Source organism: Lissotriton helveticus, chromosome 1_1 (assembly GCF_964261635.1).
Source record: "Lissotriton helveticus chromosome 1_1, aLisHel1.1, whole genome shotgun sequence".
Lineage (NCBI taxonomy): Eukaryota > Metazoa > Chordata > Amphibia > Caudata > Salamandridae > Lissotriton > Lissotriton helveticus.
Window position 1 is genome coordinate 412,757,649 of NC_136057.1, and position 20,617 is coordinate 412,778,265.

Here is a 20,617-nt window from a genome sequence, read left to right on the forward strand (position 1 = left end):
TTAGGTGGCATTGATGGGGATGAATTGGAAAAATGTTTTGTTCTGACCTCAGGATCCCTCTTCTTATGTGGCCATCTTGTAGTGTACCATCTAGCGCCCCTCTCCCCCAAATAAGTAAAATATACTAGATGTAGGATAAAGCTGGAGTTTAAAAAACATAATTAGTGTAGTGGTGAAAAATGCATAGTTTAAAATAAGACAGTAGTGGTTGTGGAAAGAATGTACATTTTGGCACCTTTTTACGATGCTATTACTATAATAGCAAAGTCAATATTCAGTTCCCAGACACAGTGGCTATGCCGTTTTCACCATTAATATTCGACATTCTAGCATATTGACCAACTACTGCACTGCATTCCCAATTAGAATCATAACTCAAAAGAAACAGAAGAGAAGAACATGTGTACCTTGCATTTTGCCTCTTATCCAGTCCATTAAGAATGACACCCAGGTATACACGCCGGGTGTATTTGGCCTTGCACATCCAATACCCCAGCTGACAATGCCTTCAATAATATATGTTCCATTGCCCTTCTGGCACACCATGGACCCTCCTGAGTCGCCCTGGGGAAAACAATTGTGCATGTCACATTGCAGTAAAATTACTTTTACATTCAGATTAATTTTCAGTAAATAGAAATATATCGTCCTAAGAGGGCTTCAATTCCAGCTTCCTTCACAGTTAAAGCATATACTAAAAAACCTAGATGTCTTGCAGAAATTCTGCAGATATGTTTGGAGCCATGGAGGAAGCTTGATCTTTGCACAGAATACCTATTTTTGGTATACCATATAAATAGTCCAGGTATTCCCTTACTAGTTCACAGGGGCTTGCTCTAGCCATCCCAAGGTGTTTTTAGGGCGTAGTATGGTCGAATAGCCTTAGGCTTATCAAAGACGAGTGTTAGACATCTGTTGCACACACACAGCCAATAAATGATTCACAAGACTCAATAAGGAGGATCTGCACCAATTTATAACAATAACACTTATCTTTATATCATCTGAGGCCCAAAGGTCATCAAAAACAGGTAAGTACTTTTTAAAATAGCATATTTGAAGAAAACTGGTTTTTGATACTTTAATTCGTAATTGAAGCACTTTATGGCAATGTTAAACTATGCAGAACATACGCTGACTACGGTAACTTAACGACTTACGGGACCCTTACCCGAGACTTAAGGTGAGTATGGGGCAAGGTCCAAGGCAGCACTAATAGGTCATGTCGAGAGGCACTGGGGCATCCGGAAACAGCAGTGTGTTTTTCAGCATAGGGGATTTTGATACTTTAAATTGTAATTGGAGCACTTCTCTGTAATGTTAACCCATGAAGGAAAAACATGTATTGCATTCAGCAATCAATAGCGACTAACAAGGCCAATCATCCGGACTTAAGGTAAGTATGAGGCAAGGTCCAAGGCAGTACCAACATTTCACTTTGGGCAGCACTGGGGCGGCTGGGTGCAGAGGTGTCTTACAGCGTCAAGTCTATAGAGATCGGTCCATCGGAAAGCAGTCTGCAGGCGCAGCCTGCGGGACCAGTCTGGCTGAATGAACATGGGGTTTAGGCCTCATGATTCTTGTGTATGTAGGGACGCCTTTGGTCCTCTTTTCCATGGCCTAAGGCGATGGGTGCTGAGGTGTCTTCAGGCATAGGGTATTTCTTACCGGGACAGTCGCGGTAGAGGGAACCTGCAAACAGAGGCTGCAGGCAATGTCACAGTTAACGAGGGGCGACACCGTTGGCCCACTTTGACGTGGGCTGGGGGCTCGGTGCAGTGGTGCTTTGCAAGTTTGGGTTTTGGTGGTTTTGGAGTTTTTGTGGTTCTTCTTGGGCTACCTACAGGATGCAGGAGAGCTGCTCTGCTGCGACACAGGAGTCCTCGAGTCTTTATTGAAGGCAGGGCATCCTCCTAAGCTTTGGAGTCATGACAGCTTGCAGGACGAAACAACTTTGGTGCAATTAGAAGGGGAATAGCAGACAGGCTGGCAGGGCTTGTGCCAAGTCAGTTGCTCTTCTTCAGTCTTTGTTTTTGCGGCTCTTCAGTGTCCTTCTTACGTTATCAGGATCACAGTCTCTCTTGCCAGGGTTCCCCTAAATATTGAATTTAGGGGTAATAGGGGAGTGTAGGGCAGTAGCTAATGGGCTACCTACCCTGGAGGTCACTATGCCGAACGGGCGCGCAGCAGACTTGTGCAGCAGGCGCACCGCTGGCGCCCCGAAGACGCCCCTAAGACCAGCCCGTCTGCACCCGTCAGCGTCACGACAGAGGCCAGCGTCAGCCATGCTGCTCTTAAGTCCCCAATTCACGCTCCTATGATCAGCTGCAATGGAGCTTTTCTCAGAGCACTGGATTGTCCGGCTCGCTGTCACCGCCAGACTTGGGATGTTTCGCTGCCTCCTCTGGCCCCCTGTATTTACTGTGGCTTTCGTTTGAAGGGTGAGCGGGCTCTTTCAGCTCAGAGGGCCAAGGATGTTCATATCAGGGCTGCTTTGGTTAATGTCCGCTCCCTTAGGAAACACTACGTCGATGTTCATGATCTTCTGGAGGACAACCTTTTAGATCTGTTCCTCACAGAGACATGGCTTGACGCCTCTTCCGCCCCTATTGTTTCCTTTGCCGTCCCCCTAGGCTATAAGATTCTTAGAGCCGACCGTTTGGGAGGCAGAGGTGATTGCGTGGCCGTTGTTTCTAAAGATATATGGGAAATTCGCCTTGGGGATTCATCCCCCTGGGCCAATTGTGAGGTGCTTGACTTTAGTGTGCGCCTTTCAGCGCACTTTACTCTGGGGGTCTCTAATCTATAGGCCTCCTGGCCCCGCGGGGTCCTTTCTTCTGAGCTGCGGGGACGCCATTGCCTCCAGGGCAGTTAGGTTCCCGCACTACTTGGTTTTGGGAGATCTTAATATCCACTTGGACTGTCCTGATACTAGGGAAGCATCTGACCTGTTGGATATTCTCCATCTGGCTCAACTGGTTCAACACGTCCACCTTCCTACTCACCAGGCGGGCCATCTTTAAGATCCTTTTTGCTCTAATTTCCTTTTTTCTTTAGGCGAACCCTGCCCTGTGTCCTGGTCAGATCATTTTCTTTCCCATTTCTCTTGGGCACTTCCTAGTGCTGCTCCATGGGCCCAACCCTCCCTGAAACCGGTTTCAGGCAGGGCTGACCCTGTGGAATTCAAACTGGCCCTTGACCACTCCAGACCTATCTTGTCTGGAGATCTGGAGGAGCGGTTGTCAGGGTTCACCATGTGGGTTACCAAGGCGGTTGCTTCTGCAATCTCTTCTCTGCCCTTTAGACCGGCCAGAGACTCCCCGTCTAAACCCTGGTTCAATGCGGATCTCAAAGGTGCCAAGCATGATTGCAAGGTTCTGGAGCGCGCCTGGCACCAGAGCGGCTACTGTCCTACGGCTAAGAGGAAGCTAAGAGCTTCACAAAAAATCTATTATGAGGCTATCACTGTGGCCAAAGGACAATTCTTTGCTGCTCGCATTGATTCCGCTAGGAATAACGCCAAAGACATTTTCTCAATAGTGCAGAATTTTACATCTCCTAGGGCCCAGACGAGTGTTCTTGCCTCTTCTCCCGCCTGGTGTGACACCCTTTCCAGCTGCTTTAGAGAGAAAATTCAGGCCATTCAATCCTCCTTCGCTCCTGGCAATGATTGTTGCATGGTACCTCTGGCTGCTCTACCCGACACCCCTGCCTGCCCCTTCACAGCTTTCAGAGCAGCTGCCCCCCTGGAATCTCTTAAAATCCTCCGGGGGCTTAAGTCTGGCTCTCCCTCTGACCCCTGCCCGGCGAGGCTTCTGGCGGCAGTGGCAGAGTGTCAACACCGAGGTGAATAACATTGTCAACCTGTTCCTCCAAACTTCTGTGGTCCCTTTGAGGTGGAAGCAGGCGAAGATACTGCCTCTTCTCAAGAAAGCCTCTTTGGATCCTCTTACTCCAGAGAACTACCGTCCCATCTCCCTTCTCCCTGCCATTGCGAAGGTCTGTGAGAAGGTTGTTAACAACCAACTCACAGAGTTTGTGGAGACAGAGGGACTCCTGCACCCATCTCAATCAGGGTTTCGTGCCTCCCACAGCACTGAGACTGTCTTAGTGGAGGTGGTCTAGGCCATTCGGGAGTGTTTGGACGCGGGCGGGAGGGCGGCATTGATATTGCTTGATCTCTCGGCCGCGTTCGACACGGTCCCCCACGCTCTTCTTTTGGCCCGACTGGCTGAGCTTGGGGTATCACGAGCGGCCTGGGGCTGGCTTAGGTCCTTCCTGGTATAACGCGCAGAGCAGATCTGGCTCCCCCCTTTCTCCTCCTCTCCCCAGCCGGTCACCACTGGAGTTCCTCAGGGCTCCTCCCTTAGCCCGCTCCTCTTTAATATTTATGTTCCGCCTCTTTTATATCTGGCAGAGGAACTGGGGGCTAAGGTAATGGCCTATGCCAATGACACGCAGCTGCTGTTCACCTGGGATAAGACCTCCAGCTCGGTGTCAGCAGCTCAACAGTGTCTGGTCGCCATTTTTAAATGGTTGAACGAAGCTCAGCTGAAGTGTAACCAACAAAAATCTGAAAATCCTGCTGTTTGGCAGGTTTCCCACTGACTTCCTGAGGGTGGACATGCCTATCTGACTAGCTAATTTTCCCCCCACTGTTAAGGTACCAAAGGGCTCTAGACAAAAGGGGTCTGCTTCCTCTTCTATGAGAGAAACCAGATTTGCATGCCAAAGGCGTTGGGCGCTTTGGAGCCCCCATGCCTTGGAATGTTAATCTACAAGTAATTATGTTGGAGGGGGTGCAAACATCCACGGCCCGATCACGCTTGGTTTCTGGTCTCCAGAGAGAAAAGGGCTTCACCCTTGGGTATAAGAAACTCATCTCTTTTGGCAGGCTAGCAAAAGACTAGTCTGTATGCACACCAGAAGCTGGTGCCATCTGTGGGCATGTATTACCAAATCCGACACAGGTATCAATGTGGGTTTATTAATACGAGATGTTTGATGCCAAACATCCCTATTTTCAGTGAAGCCGTCATGTCGCTGGGGAACTCGTTTTCATAACTGTCAAAACATGCTTTTAAAATGGCTTCCCTGATCGCTTGTCCTGGCAGCAATGGAACTGACCAGCACAGGAGCATATCTGCTCCTGCAGTTATGCCCTCACATGTATTATAGTGCACTCTGCCTAAGGGTGGTAAGGCCTGCTGTAGGGGTTACTTACCTATACTGTATGCAGTGTCTGCAAGCACGGCACACAGGCTGTATGCTGTGTTATATTTTCACATTTTGTCTGTAGCAACACACGCAGCCTGCAGTGACAGTTTGTGGTAGCTTGGTGAGGGGTATCTGTGTGGCACAATTCATTATGCAGCCTTCTGGGATCCTCTTTAGTACCTCAGGCCCTAGGTACTGGGGGTACCATGTACTAGGTACTTACAATGGCTACAAAAGGTATTTCCAATTGGGGAAAACAATTGCACAGTTTTGTGAAAGAGATATGGCACTGGGGATCTGGTTAACAGGAACCCAGTGCACTGCCAGTCAAAATCACATCATATACCAGGCAAAAAGTGGAAGTGACCATGTCAAAAAGGGCACTTTCCTACAAGCCAGTGTGCTTCAATGGAACAAATAATTATTGTATGGAAACGAGTTCATGACCTTTATGCAATTAGATCAATCAATTTTGTCTTTGTGACAATGACAATGTAATAAGGCAAACCCATAATCTGGAAAGAATGTGAAATACACAGCTAAATTCAGCAGAGCACACAGAGGGTTTCTGTATTTGGTGAAAAGGATGGCCGATTGAAATATGTATTACACATTTGGTGTTAACAAATTGAACTACAAATACTGTAGTAAAAAACTTCTGTTAGGAATAATTACTTACTACCCCCGGTTCAGGTTGGTGGGTTGCCTCTGTTGATATTAAGTGTAGTAAAACCGGAGCACCACATTCTGCTTCAGAATCCTAAACTAATTTAAATTGGAGCACCGTTTTCTTACGTACATTTATATATCTATATAATGGTTATCTAACATTTCAATGAAAACAGTTACATAGAGGTATATTACAACGTATCAATTACAATGATGACCTTTACATCGTAATATACCTCTATGGAAATGACACTACATTGCAAACATTTAAAGACTTGCATTTAGTTTGCATTTTTAACAATGCATTGCAATTGTGTATTTTTCGTTTCATGCTTCACTGTCAGTACTTAAAAAAATGTATTATAATGTATTTATTAAATATCGTTCATTTTAGAATCCGGTTATAAAAGTGTTATTGGGCAAAAGGTGGCAAGTAATTTAAGTGTTTCTAATTTATATAAATTCTAATTTTTTTAATGAACTTTTAAAGTGACATGGGGCAAAGTATGGGAAAACATTTCTTTAGAAATTGTAATGTTTTTTTATTTATAATATTTATTAAACACATTCCTCCCCTAAATTGAACACAGTTTCAAAAAGTATTGACAGTGAATGCAGGAAACGAAAAATAAACATGAAAAAAGCAAGTGGAAATCTATGTAAATTACAACATTGTAAACATTGTAAACAAATGTGTTGTAAATTGAAGATTATGTAAATGGCAAGTGTTCTATGAAATGTGATGTAAAAGTAAGTCTATGAAAATTAATCAATGTCAATATACCACACAGAAAGCATGTAAAATAAGAAACATGAAATTACAAAGCAATATAAATATGTACATCAATCATTGTAAAGGTAATGCACCACAGAGAAATCATGAATCAAAAATTAAACAAGAAATTACAATTCAACGTAAAAAATGTGATGTAATTGTAAGTCTACGTAAATGAATCATTGTAAAAGTAACATACCCTATGTTAGAAATTGGTGTCTCTAGTTGGCAGTGGTATGCACCCTGTCAAAATAGGGACCCTTCCTTCTAAACAGGCTAAGGGAGTTACATACCCAGATAACCCTTGCTCAACACCTTGGTAGCTTGGCGTGAGCAGTCAGGCTGATCTCAGAGGTAATGTATAAAGTATTTGTACATACACACACAGTAACAGTGAAAACAACACAAATGGACATCATACTACTCTAGAAAAATAAAGTATCTTTATCTAAACCAAACCAAAACTATAAAAATCCAAAATGCACAACTCAAAATATGACATTTAAAAGGTTTTAGCAATTCTAACCACAGGAAACTATGGATGTGGTGATTTTACACAAAGTACCTTCAGATGCATTAAAATTCACAAGGCAAAACAGTCGCAGAGGAGGGAAGCATTGGAACACACAACAATGAGCCAGCTCCTGAGTCTTTGGGGAGGCGATGCATCATTTCTGCTACACGCAGGAGAAGTGTTTTGTTGAATACGGACTTTAGGGAGAAGCGAGGCATCGAAATCCAAGGGAGGTGATGGATCGTAAAATGTTGCTGCACAGGTGTGATGCGTGGAAATCTGGGTGCGCTGGCCAACAGGCGCTGCATTGATTTCTTCAGATGCAGTCGCATGATGTATTGATCTTTTGAGATGCACAGCAGGGCCTGCGTCTGAGCCAGTGCGGTGGTCTGGGACCTCGGAGCCTTAGTGCGCTGAACTCAGGCTGCAGATGTTTCTTCAGCCGCAGGCAGGCACTGCATCTATTTCTTTAGCTGTACAGTGGCAGTGGGTGGAAATTATTCCTGCACAGTGGTGCTGCACCAGAAAACAGGCGCTGGAAGGGCGATGTGTTGATTTTTATGCTTTCTTGATGCATTTTGCTGCAGGAACAACCTCCAAGTGCGCAGAACTGGAATTGGCACCATAAGGCAGGTCATAACTCCCAGCAGTGTAGCTCAAGGATGCTGCAGGTGAAGTCATTGTGTCCCAAGGCTTCTTAACAGGAGGCACGCTCTACTTTAAGCCCTTGGAGAATATTCTCAAGCAGGATACAGCAAAGTAAAAGTCCAATCCCTTCCACAGCCCACAGAGAGATGCAGCAACTGCGGGCAAACCCTGCAAAACACACAAAGGGGCAGTGCTCCTCTTGGCAGCTCTTCAACTCTTCTTTGCAGGGTCCTCTTGATTTAGGAGTGTTCTGAAAGTCTGGGCTTTAGGTCCAATACTTATACCCCTTTTGGCCTTTGCAGTAGCTCACAACTACTTGATTTGCTGCTCACAACTACTTGATTTGCCCAGCCTTAGCTCCAGATTCACCCCAGAGGGGTGGGGACAGCATTAACAGAGGACATGCACAGCCTTATTCAGGTGTCAGTGTCAACCCCTCCCACCACTCTAGCACAGAAGGACCCATCAGCCTTGTGATGACCACTCAGTATAGGCAGGACAAACCTCAACTCCCTTTTTGTAACTGTCTAGGTTGCATGCACAAACAGGCCCCTGTTAGTCTAAACCAGATAAGGATTTCACAGGCAGGCAGAGGCACAAGATGGTTAAATAGGAAAATGCCCACTTTCAAAAAGTGGAATTTTCAAACACACAATTTAAAAACCAACAACTAAAAAATGTATTTTCAAATTCTGAGATCAAACTCCAAATCTCTGCAGCTGCAAGGATAACCTATGAGAGTGGCAGGCCTTGAAATAGTAAAATAACTATTAGGACATGTAAAACCCACCCGCACATGTCCTACCTTTCACATAAACTGCACCCTGCCAATTGGGGTACTTTGTGCCTACCTTAGCTGTGCCTTACATGTATAAAAAGGGAAGGTTAGGGTCTGGAAAAGTGGGTACACTTATCAGGTCGACATGGCACTTTAAAAGTGCACTCACAGACAATGCAATGGCAGGCACAAGACAAGTTTATCGGGCTACTCCTGTGGGTGCCACAATCAGTGCCGCTGGTCTACTAGTGGCATTTAATTTACAGGCCCTGGGCACACACTGTGCATGTTACTAGAGGCTTACCAGTATGCCAAATATGCCAATCATCACTAACCAATTTGAATCACAATTTACGCAGGGATTTTAGCACTGATCAGCAGTGGTAAAGTGCCCAGAGTACATAAACCAGCAAAAACGAAGTCCATCATACAGTCAAAAAAATACAAGAGGTAGAGGCAAATAGACAGGGGAAACCACACCAAGGCTGTCAGGTCTAATGTTTTACATACACACTCACCCAAATTCATGCACGAAACACGAATACATTAGCCATGAGCCAGGCGTGTGCTTGTCCAGGATGTATGCTGCCTGTAAGCATTTAAACAAATTTGTAATAAAACTATGTTGATTTCAGAACCCATCACAAGTGCACGTCATTTTCGAAGATTAGGCTGAGCCTAGAAGTAGTGATTTAAAAAAGGAGCAGGGAAGCCTCCCCTGGATGTGCACGAGTGTCTTAATGAACTTAAGGGATATTGAGGCCTCAAGTGAAAAGGATATATACATATATACGCACAAAACATGTTATTTAAAGAAACTGTATTATTAAAAGCTTTCACATCTTTATTACTAAATCGCAAAATTCGAATTCCATCAAATCAAAATCAAATAATGCACTGATTAAACATAACATGAACGTATAACAAATGTATGGTCTTGCATCAACAACAAAAAATACCCTAGAGATTTATGTAATGGGAAAATACATTTGTGTATATATCCGCAGAGTACATCCAAATTCTCCATGAACTTTACAGTTCAGCTTTATTAGGAAACCAGTTATAAAAGCAGATTTACATTAAAAAGCTCTCTAAATGCATTGATAGAAAGCGATTTTAACACTTGACAGTCTAGCTGAATTTCTATCAATTAACGCAGACATCAACGTTACTGAAATGACATTGAGCACTAGACCCACATTTGGGCATACCCTTGCCACTTGGGGGTGGGGGGGCATCAAAAACACAAAAGGATGAAACAGGTCTTGGGTTGCTTGTGTTCTAGTTCAGGGAGGAACTGGCTTGGAAGTTCAGCATGGGATGTTCGTACTGAAACAGAGTCAAGATTGATTTGTATATGGCTGGGTCTAATCTGAGGTAACATGTTGGACAAACAGGTGGGTTGGAATGTTACCCCCAGTGATTGCCAGTGATTAGGCTTATTGCAAACATCCTCCAATCACCTTTTGTGTGTTTTAGGTACTGTTCTAAGTGGCCAAAGTATGCCCACACATAGGTCCTTTGTTCACTGTACCACTAGAACCAAACTGCAAATGACTGAACAGCTGCAATGAGAGTGAAGCGTGTCTTGGGTTGCTTGTGTTCCAGTTGAGAGAGGACCGGACTTGGCATTTTAGGCTGGACTGTTCCTATTGGAGCAAGGTGAAGGTAAGTTTGCTTATTCAGTGGAGAAGTGTGGCTCAATGGTTAGAGCGGCAGACCCTGATGCAGAGGTCTGGCCCGGGACCAGGGTTCAATTCCTGCCTCGGCTGGCCTCGGCTGGTCTCGGCGGATCTTGGGCTCATAATTCCCCCGGACCTGATTTCTCGCTTCGGTGCCTACTCTAAGCATGAGTCCCACGCTGCAACTCTGGGCAATAGCTTGCTTAGTCTCCACAACGGCCCCCTACAGCGCTGGGGATGCCTGGCTGCACCCTGGGGATGCCCAGGAGTGGACATTTTATGGGGAAAAGCCAGGAAGGGTTCCCTAGCGGTATGAGTACAGCGCCAGGACACTTAGTATCAGTGCGCTTTACAAATACGTCTATTTCATTTCATTTCATTTTCATTTCATTTCCATTTCATTTCATGGCTGTGTCTAGTCTGAGTTGGCATGATGGCCAAATGAATGATGGGCTAGAATGCTACCTCGAGTGATTGGCAGTGGTTAGACTTAGTGCAAGCATATTCCTATCACCTCACCTTTTGTGTTTTATTAATCGGATTTGATCCTATTAAAATCTTTGTTTCCATCACACTTCAGAATTAGAAAAAAAGATATTTTTGGTTTTCTGTTTATTCTTTTTCAAATATCTGTACTGTCCATTCATAGGTATTTAAATTGTTGTGTTATAAAAAAAACATCCTAAAGCCTCTCCTTTCACACCAGCAAGATTGTCAGAGCTCATAATCTCTAGTCTCTATGTCAAAAGAACGTGCAGAAATTTGTCAGAAGACTAGACTTACACTTGACCTCTTTGAATGCACAGAAAGTGTGACCAGACAAAAATAAAAATGTAAACTCATCTTTAATGCTAGATCACCTTCGGAGCCATAGCATGGTACTGCTGCAACCCCATAACACCTACTTCCAGTGCCTATACTCTTCATGGAAGACCAGTCTCCTGAAAGATTTTAGTATATATTCCTGCCAGCCATTTGTACTATTAATTTTCAAATTTCGAATTCCAGATATTTAAAAAGGAAAACAAAGTACGCCTAAATGTACGCAGGGTTTCCAGGGATTACTATGTGCCTTACTCTGGGAACCAAGTAAAAAATGTACAGTACCAAGGAGGAGCTACGCTACGAATCAAGATGGCCGCATAAGCTCCCGGCTCCGTCGACCTCCGCCAACAGCTCGATTATCCTGTCTTTCATCCTGTCTGTACACCTGATTTTCTTGTCTATGAAGGTCTACTGCTTCCAGAGGTGCAATCCCGAGATTTCTACCTTATCGGCTGACGAAGATACGCCGTGTTTCTATTCTCGGCCTAACATCGTGTTGAAGCCGGGGCCTCGATTTCTAGACTACCCGAGTCGGAGTTGAACAACATCGGCCGTGAGACCTGGACTGAGCCCGGTCTCCCGAAGAGTGCCTGAATTGTTGATTTTTCTGACGATCCTTTGAACGATCCACACCCGGGACACGCCAGCGTGCCACGCCGGCTGCTGGTGTGGAGGCCCGGCGCCCGGAGCCCTTTCTGCCCCGTGGGGGTCGACGGGCTGGGTCCTCCCTGACGGCGAAGGCGTGTTCTATAAGACGAGGAGCGCCCATTATTTGTGATCAGATTTACGTGGCCTGTGACTCCGGAGCAGCCAGCCTCCGGGGTCCGAACCCGGCTCTGTCACCTACCAAGAGGAGATGGAGCGGACGGAGGGCACGCCATCACTACGGGCCATTGTGGCCGCCATTGGGGCGCTCCATTCGCACACAGTCGCTGTGTTCCGGACACTGATGGTGAAAGTGGACGGTATCCTGGAACCTGAGGACGACACCTCGTTTGGTCTCCAGCTGGAGATGGTACCAGCGATGCATGGCATCTCAGAGGTCGGGGTCCCTGTGCATCGCCCGGACTTTATGATTCTCGACGGTCCCCTATTGCCGGCTAGCCAGCCCTTGCTTCTCACTAGTGTCTTATGCCTGACCCTGCTGCCACCCATCACTTCTATGGACAAACTTCCATGTGGCCACGAGTTACTTGCTGATGGTTTCGGATGCTCGCTGTTCTTGGACATCTTTCCTAGTTCGAGCCATGTACTTTTATCCTGTTTTCGATCCTCTTATGCTGCAAAGAACTTTTATGGACGCTTTGCCTTTTCCATCAAAATGGCGGCTCGAGTGGCAAAGACTCTTAGGACGGACCGTGCTGGCCAGGGCTGAACTTTATCGCTGGGTTCCGATATAATAGCTTTTCTTAATGCCGGGGTTGTGCCTATATTGTGATGGGAATTGGGTGGCTGTTATTTATACTACCGTGACTGGTTTGTATAATTGCTGAATATTGGTTTTATTGTGTCTCCGGGTGGTTGCTGTTGGCGGTGGGCATGGGAGTCCGGGAGTGTGTCTGCTTTCTCCTCCTCCGCTTTCTCTTTTCTTTCCCTCTCCTTTGGGGCAGTTCCTGGGCGACAGGCACGCTGTTAGTGGGGTAGGCCGTAGCCATTACAGTGGTGTAGGGTGGCGGGTGTGGGGGGGGTTTGTTATTTTAGTTTGTTTTGTTCTATGGTCCCTTTCTTCTTTTTCCGTCTGTCTCTGGGAGGGTTCTTTACCTCTTTAGTAGGGTTGGCTGTCTTTCTTTCCCTTTTTCCTTTTCTTATAAGGCTTCTACACTCAACTATGCCTTTAGGTTACTGGGGGGCGAGTTTTCAGAATGGTGCTCTGCTTTATTGCTTGCTGTCGTATTGTTTTTGCTCTAGGTCCGCCTCGGCGACTGTATTGTTTTGACAACTGTGTGGTTCATCGACTGATTCTGTTTGCTCTGCGGGGTACGTCCCCCCCTTACCTCTTCTTATTTTATTATGTGGTGTGACGCCATTGCTCCTGCAGCCGTTCCTACTCTACATAACTTAAAAAAAAAACGAAAACCTCATATATCCTTATGCTTTGCAGTGCGCACTCACACATGACGTATCTATGATATTGCTTTTTTCAGTCGTGTTCTTGTTTCTACATCCTGATTCATTTGATACGCTTGCGGCCGGCCCCTGTGGTTGTGGGCCTGCGCATGTAATACTTTGCAAGTTTCAATAAAGGTTTTTAAAAAAAAATAAAAAAAATAAAATAAAATGTACAGTACCATTAGAAGCAGATCCATTTGTGTCTCAGAGTAACAAAACTAAGAGGGCTTTTTCCTGTTTTACCAAATTGACCTGCAAGCAAGTATGGACTTTAGCAATAGAATTAGTAGCCCAAGTGGAATCTAAAAGTGTTGCTGTTTGAGGCATCTAAAAGTGAGCAACTTTACCATGGAAGGTCTAAAGGCCAAAATACATAATTGCAGAAATAATCTGCAACATCTGTGTCCTTAAATTGGAAAGTGCATAGTCTAAAGTGGAGGCTTCTGGCCTTAGTGTTTTCTAGGTATTTGTGGTGGCCAAACCTTTGCTCCAGCCATGCTCCCAAGTGCTTAGAAGAAAACATTCTCTCTAATCTAATACTATCTGAAAACCAAGTCCCACGTTTCACCATCCTTCACCCACAAATGTCAACTTTTATCTTGTCTGTTTATCACAGATTGTTCAAGTAATATTCCCTAAGGGTGTCAGTGATCTTTGGAGACAGATCACGTTTCTATCTAATAGGAATGGGTCATCCATATATTGAATAATGTCGAGCAGAGCCACGGTTTTGGGGTGGGGAAAGGTTCTAGAATTCCTCATCAGTATTAAGATTCATTAAAAAGTGAGCATATTTAAGTGCTCTGTTGGTGAACACCTTTCCCGATGTTTCCCGATGTTACCCACTGGGTATACAAATTTAATTCTAACCCAGGTGTTGTAATATAGCAAAATCACTGATTTAAATAAAGCGGATAGAATCACTCATCTGGGCAATTGTGACCATAGGTAGCTTGTATTAACTTGGTCAAAAGTATTTTTAAAATTAAATGCAGCATATGGACCCTTAACCCAGCCGGCTAATGCTGCAAAAACATTTGCCCTCAATTTCTTGTCAAAACTGTTTTTATTGATTTCCAACTAGATATTCAATACATTAAAGTCAATGTAGCAGCCACCCAGAAATATACATAGGTAATAGAATACACAGTTTGTATAACATGATGACTGTCACCTTACACGATCACATTTGAGGCCTACAGTTTATACAAACAATTCAAGATACCCTTATACCCTAAAAAAAACAATCGTGGTACATGGGTGCTATTAAGTTTGAGTATTCGAGAGTCAACTGTGTTTTCCCCCTCGTATGGTCATGGGGGGGGGGGGTTGAAAAATCAGATAGTGGTAAAATCCTTGCCTGAATGTCCAAAATGAAAGCTCAGTTTAAAATTGGTGATCCCGCGTGCGAGTGGGGGATGCACACAGAGGCAAACCTATTTAAACATAGCTCAAATATATTTCTTGTAGGAGTCTGTGGCAATATCAGCCATCCGTTCCATCATGACGACATGCCAAAATCTAGCATGCCATTGTGTCAGGAAGGGTGCTGCCTTACTTTTGCAAGCCGCCGCAACTGCCATTTTCACAGCCCCTATTCACTGACTTGTCTCCATTAGTCAGTTACCTAAGAACTTAATTTCGCAACCCCAGTAACACAAATCCTAAATCCCCACGTATTGGATAGTCTGAAGTTTGAGGAAAGAGACTCTTTAGTTTGGTGGGGTATAGGTACCAATCTTACAAGAGTTTATAATGTGCTTCTCTCAGACTCATGGAGTGATTGCGCTGTATAATATCTCGCCACAGTCTAGACCAGATGTGGTCCAAAATAAGCTCTCCCAGTGTATGTTCCCGTCGTGTCATATGCTGTGGCCTAGGAGTATTAAATGATTCTAATATCTGGGCATACAGAAAGCCCCTCGTCCCAGCGCCTCTTTTCGCAAATTGTTCCAGTGGAGTTAGATCTCTAGTTGCTGCTTACGTCATTTTTGACTAGAATACCTAATGTTTAAGTTGAGTGTAGCAGAAGAACTACATGTCAGGTAGATGGAGACATTTAAACTTTTGAACAATGCAAAGGAGACTTCCATTATGGAAGATATACGCTACTGTCAAACAGTCCCCCAGCCGCCATGCCACGAATTGTCCAATTCAGAGTGCCGGGGGAATGCTGGATTAAAGTGTATTGGAGTGAAGGAGGAGGGAGAAGTTGTCCATCCCGGCTGCCTATTTCTGTCGCCCCATACCCTCAGTGTGGTCCGTGTGGGAGTGCTTAGATAAACATTCACCAGGTGGAACCTCTTTGGATCCAGATCAGGTCCCATATCTATTTCTTTCGTATCTCTCTGTCTATGTGCAGCCAGTGTTTATCTAACTCACTTGCAGACCATTCCAGAATCAAATGTAGTTGGGCTGCATTATAGTACAGATGGAAGTCCGGCAATGTGAGGTCGCCAGCTAATTTGGGAAGGCGCAGCACTTTAAACGATAGGAACGCTTTCCGGCCTTGCCATATAAAGTGAATTACCAAACAGCACAGAGTTGAGAAGAACCCTTTGTCCAGTTCAATGGGGAATAATAAGTATAGAAACTTAGGCAGTGCCATCATCTTAACTACCTGAATGTGTCCAATTCTGGAGAAGTATAGTGGGGCCCTGCTTTTAAAATCTGATCTCAACTGGTGTATTAGAGGGGGTATTTAGCCTTATATAACCCATCTAAGAGCGGGCTAATCTTTATTCCAGGATATGTAATATCCTTAGCCCATTGGAAGGGGGTGATCTTTTCCAAGGCGCCCCTCTCTACTGGCAGTAAAGTTTGAATGAGCAAGAAGGATTTTGTTAAGTTGATGCAGAATCCCGCTATTTGTTCAAATCTACTTAATTCCCCCATGAGGGCTACCAACTAAGGGGCCTATTAGGATGGCGGACGGACCTGCGTCCGTCCGCCACCCCCGAGGTGGAGGGACTGTCCGCAGAGGCAGCGGCGGTCCCTCCGGTGCAATTAGGATGAGACCGCCACCCTGGCGGTCACATCCCGTATCTTTAACCTTGCGGCGGGTGCTGCTTGAAGCAGCACCCGCCGAAAGGTTAAAAATGCATGTTTTACATTTACATGCACAAAGCGGCAGGCACCGCGCGGTTCCTGCCGCTTTGTGCATGTAAATGCTGGGGGGTACCATAGGTACCCCCCTTGTGCACCCCCCACCCCCGACACCCTGGGGGCCCGCAATGGGCCCCCAAACACCAAATACCACATGCTTTTCCACGGCAGAAAAGCCGCCGTGGAAAAGCATGTTTCAATGCACATCGTAATTTGGCTGACGGTGTCTTGCAGACACCGCCACCAAATAGCCCTCCACACCCCGCGGATCAGCGGCGGACGGACCTGCATAAGCATGGTGAAGCTATATAAATTGGTTAAAGTGGAGCTTGGACAATATTGTCAAAGTGCAATGTGTCATGTCTGTCTTGTTCCTACCCAACCCTCTGATGTTTCTTTTAGGGAAGTCAATGAGGTAGGAGAGTGCATCAAAAGGGATCTATGAATCTGGGATACCATATCCTTTCCCAAATAGCCCATAAGAATGCTGTTTTCCAGGTGGGTATACTTGGGTAGATCCTGTAGGTCATCGTTATGTGAATGTAGGGCATGTGAAAGTTGTAGGTATCGGCAGAATTGGGAGGGTGCCATTTCCAAGCAGTGGTGTTCCTTCTGAAAACCACTACTTCAGTCTTGTCTGAGTTGAGCTTGAGTTGAGTTAGATCTCATTCAGGTGGCTGTCAAGGTCATGCAGGCCATGAAGTAGTTTTTTTTTCATTGGAGTCTTGTTCCTCAAGCAGAGTATCAGTTGGATGTCATTGAAGCAGGAAAGAATGTTGATGGTGTATGATCCGATGTCAGCCAGTGGTGTCATGTAGATTTTAAGCAAAGTCAGGCTGGAGATTGATTCTTGGCGGATCCCACAGATGAGTTTCCTGGCTTCTGAGGTGTAGTGACATACTGACTTATTGTGTTTGAGGAAGGAGTAGATTCAGGTGAGGCCATTGAGAGGTTGAGCAGGATGGTGGGGACTGTTGTTTTTCCTCAGTGGAGGATCATTCTGATGTAGCAAGTTGTAGAGGTGATGGGCGGGTTGTTGATGGCTTTCTCCAGGACCTTGGCTGGGTAGGGTGGAAGTTTGCTAACTGGGTTGGGTCTGCCGATGATTTAGTAGTGTGTTGCCCGCTACATGTTTCCAGGCTACCCTAAATATTGTGGGGGTGATGGAGGTGTTCAGGATGCAGGTGTGGTGGGTGCCCGAGTTTCTTGAGGCGTAGAATCGATGGTTCCCATGTTGGCTGTCTGTTCCGTGGTGACTGTTTTCCATGCAATCAGCGTGTTTAAGGTTTTGTCTGGGTAGACTGGAGAGGAGGCTGCTTGGGTTCAGTTGAGGGTCAGAATGTTATAAAAAGAGTTTCAATTTTGTTGCTGAAGAACTGATAGTTTGTCGCATAGGTCGTGGGAAGGGGTGATGCTATTGGTGGTGAAAGCTGGCCCTGTGAAGTCCGACGATCATGAAGTTCTCTTTACAGTTATTGGAGCGGTTACCAAGGTGCTCGGCTAGGGCCTGCTTCTTGGTTTCTCTCATCTGTTGGTTACAGCGTCTCAGTACTGCATTAAAAATAACCTTGTCTGTTTCTTTGTGATTAATTGTACATCTTCTTTCCAGTTGTTTGCAGAATTGTTTGGTTGAATGGAGTTCTTCTGTGTGCCAACTTGCCTGTTTCTTGGTTCTCTTTTGGTTTTGTGTTTGTGAGAGTACCAGGGAGTCAATACAGTCTGATACACGCTGAGTTGTTTGAGGTCACTATTTAAGTTGCAGGTGGAGTCGAGTTGGTTCATGTGCAGAATGTCGGACCAATTTGATCCAGAGATGCTGATTAAGCTGCATCTGGCTAGGCTGGTGGTGGCAAGTTTTGCTGGGGGAGGAATCTTGAGCTGGAAGTGTATGGTGGTGTGGTCTGTCCAGGTGAGGTGCATGGTTGTAGTAACGATAGTGGCAAAGACTGGGTTGAGGGTGTATCCGTGAAGTGATTGCCCAGTGACAGGCTGTCTGTCTGAGGTTTCGCAGTCTTTTGAGGAGTACAGTTGAGCTGGGGTTCCAGGTGAAAATTGAGGTTTCTCAGGAGAATGTAGACTTGAGTTGATTTTGAGAGGGTTGACGAAATGAGTGATGTTGGTGTAACTTGCTCATGGTCCAGGCGGACTGTAGACGAAGGATCCTTTCAGGGTGAAGGTTGCAGAGATTCGCAGTTTGTAGGCTAGGCACTCCATGTAGTGGTTTGCCTATCCTGTGGTGCAGCTCATGGCTTCTTTTAAAATGATCGCTATTCCTTCTTGTGTATTGTATTGGCAGTCCTGTTGCGCAATATTGCATCCTGCCGGGTGGCTGCGGAGATTTCAGGTGCTGACTCTTGTTTGACAGCCATGTTTCTGTAAGGAAAAGGAGGTCGGAACGTCATCATCCAGAAATTTCCAGATTTCCGTGACATGTTTACTAAGCTAACAGGTGTTGGGGAGCATGCATGATAGTTTGACTTCAGGTGCATGTTTGCTAGTGGGAGGTAGTCTGTGTATATGTTGGGAGGTTGGGGGGTGGGTGGTTAGAGTATGGTGGGTGGATTGTTGCATGCAACACAGTGGGTGCAATGGAAAGGCTCCTTCTGTATTGTGTTGTGCAGCAGGGTGATAATCCTCCTGGCTTTGATGATAGGAGGGATGCTGGGGAGTACAGTTCGAGAGTGACTGGACCACAGTTTGTGGTGCTAGGTGTGGTACAGGAGCAGACTGACTTTCCTTTGGCCTTCCCGTTTCTTGTCTGCCCTGTTGAGGTCTTTACAGGGGAAGGAGTGCAGGGTACTTTGTGTGGGCCCTACCTGGAGCATGGGAAGGAAACAGGAAAGGAGCAGGGGGATGATTGAGGTGGTGTAGGATGTGGGAGACAGGAAAAGCAGCACAGTATTAAGGCAACAAAGAGATAGCAAAATGGAGCAGAGCAAAAGGGAAGCAGGCAAAAAGAGGCAAAAGTCAGGTAAGGCACAAATGGTGAGACAGGAAGAGAGGAAAAGGCAGGAGGAAAGAAAATCTGAGATACAAGGCACAAAAGTCAAAGGGGCAAATAGAGCAACAATTAAAAATACACAGAATGGAAAAAGGAAGAGGTGAATAAAGCAAAAGAGCACAGTGAAAAGGCACAAAAAGTCACAAAGAGCGAACAGGCAAAAAAAGGCAGAACGAGCAGGAGATGAAAGGAGTAAAGAGTGAAAAGATGCAAAAGGCAAAGGATTAAGAGGCAAAAAGTCAATGAGAAAGAAATAAAATAATCAAAAGAGCACAGAGTGAAAAGGCACAAAAAGGTGATAACAGCACGCACTTCGTGCTTCCCTGTTGCAGCAGTTCAAGCACACAGGTTAAAGGTATGCAAAATCGTGGGATAAAATGTGCAGAGGCAGCAGCATTTGAAAATCCTGCACTGTGCGCATTCAAAACTGCTGGCGTATGGTATAGAGAGATCCCGGAAGGGTTAGGGCAAAGCTACTTTGCTTTTCTCAGGGATACCCTCGGTAACTGGAGGCATACTTCCATGTCCTCAGTTATTGCTGCTGAGTTTACTTGGTCCATGTCATCGTGTGCGGTGTTAACCCATTCTTTGCTTTTTAGCCACCGGGAAAAACAACAAAAATGTGGCAGCTCACAACAAACAAAGCTCCTGGGAAATATCGGGTAAAACCCACTGTGCAGACATACTCCAGCAGATGGCTAGTGTCATTGGCAGCACAGGGAGATGAACACTAAGCATGGGCGTAAAATCCGCTCCGATCGCGGATTTTTCGGATTTTCGACAAATTCGCAATCCGCGAACTCTCGCGAATTTGTCGAAAATCCGTGAATTCTCTTGCGGCGGATTTTTTGCTTGGTGATACAATATTGCGGCGCGCGGCGTGGGGCACGGCGTTCACTTTCCATCATTTAGCGTTTGCCGAGTTGTTTTTCCTCGATCATATTTTGCAAGTGCTGCGCCATTTTGGATCTTGCTGCGGGATCCCGTGGGAGTTTGGCGCCCGCGAATACGTAATCGCGGCTTGCCACCTTGCACAGCACGCCTCGCGAGAGTTCGCAATTGCGAACACGTAGTTGCGGCGGACAGGAACAATCTCGCACTCGCGAAATAGAGATTTTGCAATTCTGCACAAGAAATTCACCAGCAAACAAGATAAACCTTCAGAAAATGATGCTTTTTATCAGAATCACTCCTCAGGTTGACATTTGCATGGCCTTTTTTTTTGCAAGGAGTCCATTTTTGGGGGGGGGGGGTGGAAGGAAGTGCCCCACAGTCTCCAACTTCCTGTTCCTGT

The 20,617-nt window shown here is 45.6% G+C and overlaps 1 protein-coding gene across 1 annotated transcript in view; it reads right to left on the reverse strand.

Moving 5' to 3' along the window:
• Positions 1 to 20,617, reverse strand: part of OVCH1 (ovochymase 1) — a 1,371,455-nt gene that overhangs the window by 504,560 nt on the left and 846,278 nt on the right. The window contains exon 20 of the mRNA XM_078673763.1: positions 408 to 564. Coding sequence (XP_078529889.1) covers positions 408 to 564 — 157 coding nt within the window. The remainder of the gene's footprint in view (positions 1 to 407; positions 565 to 20,617) is intronic.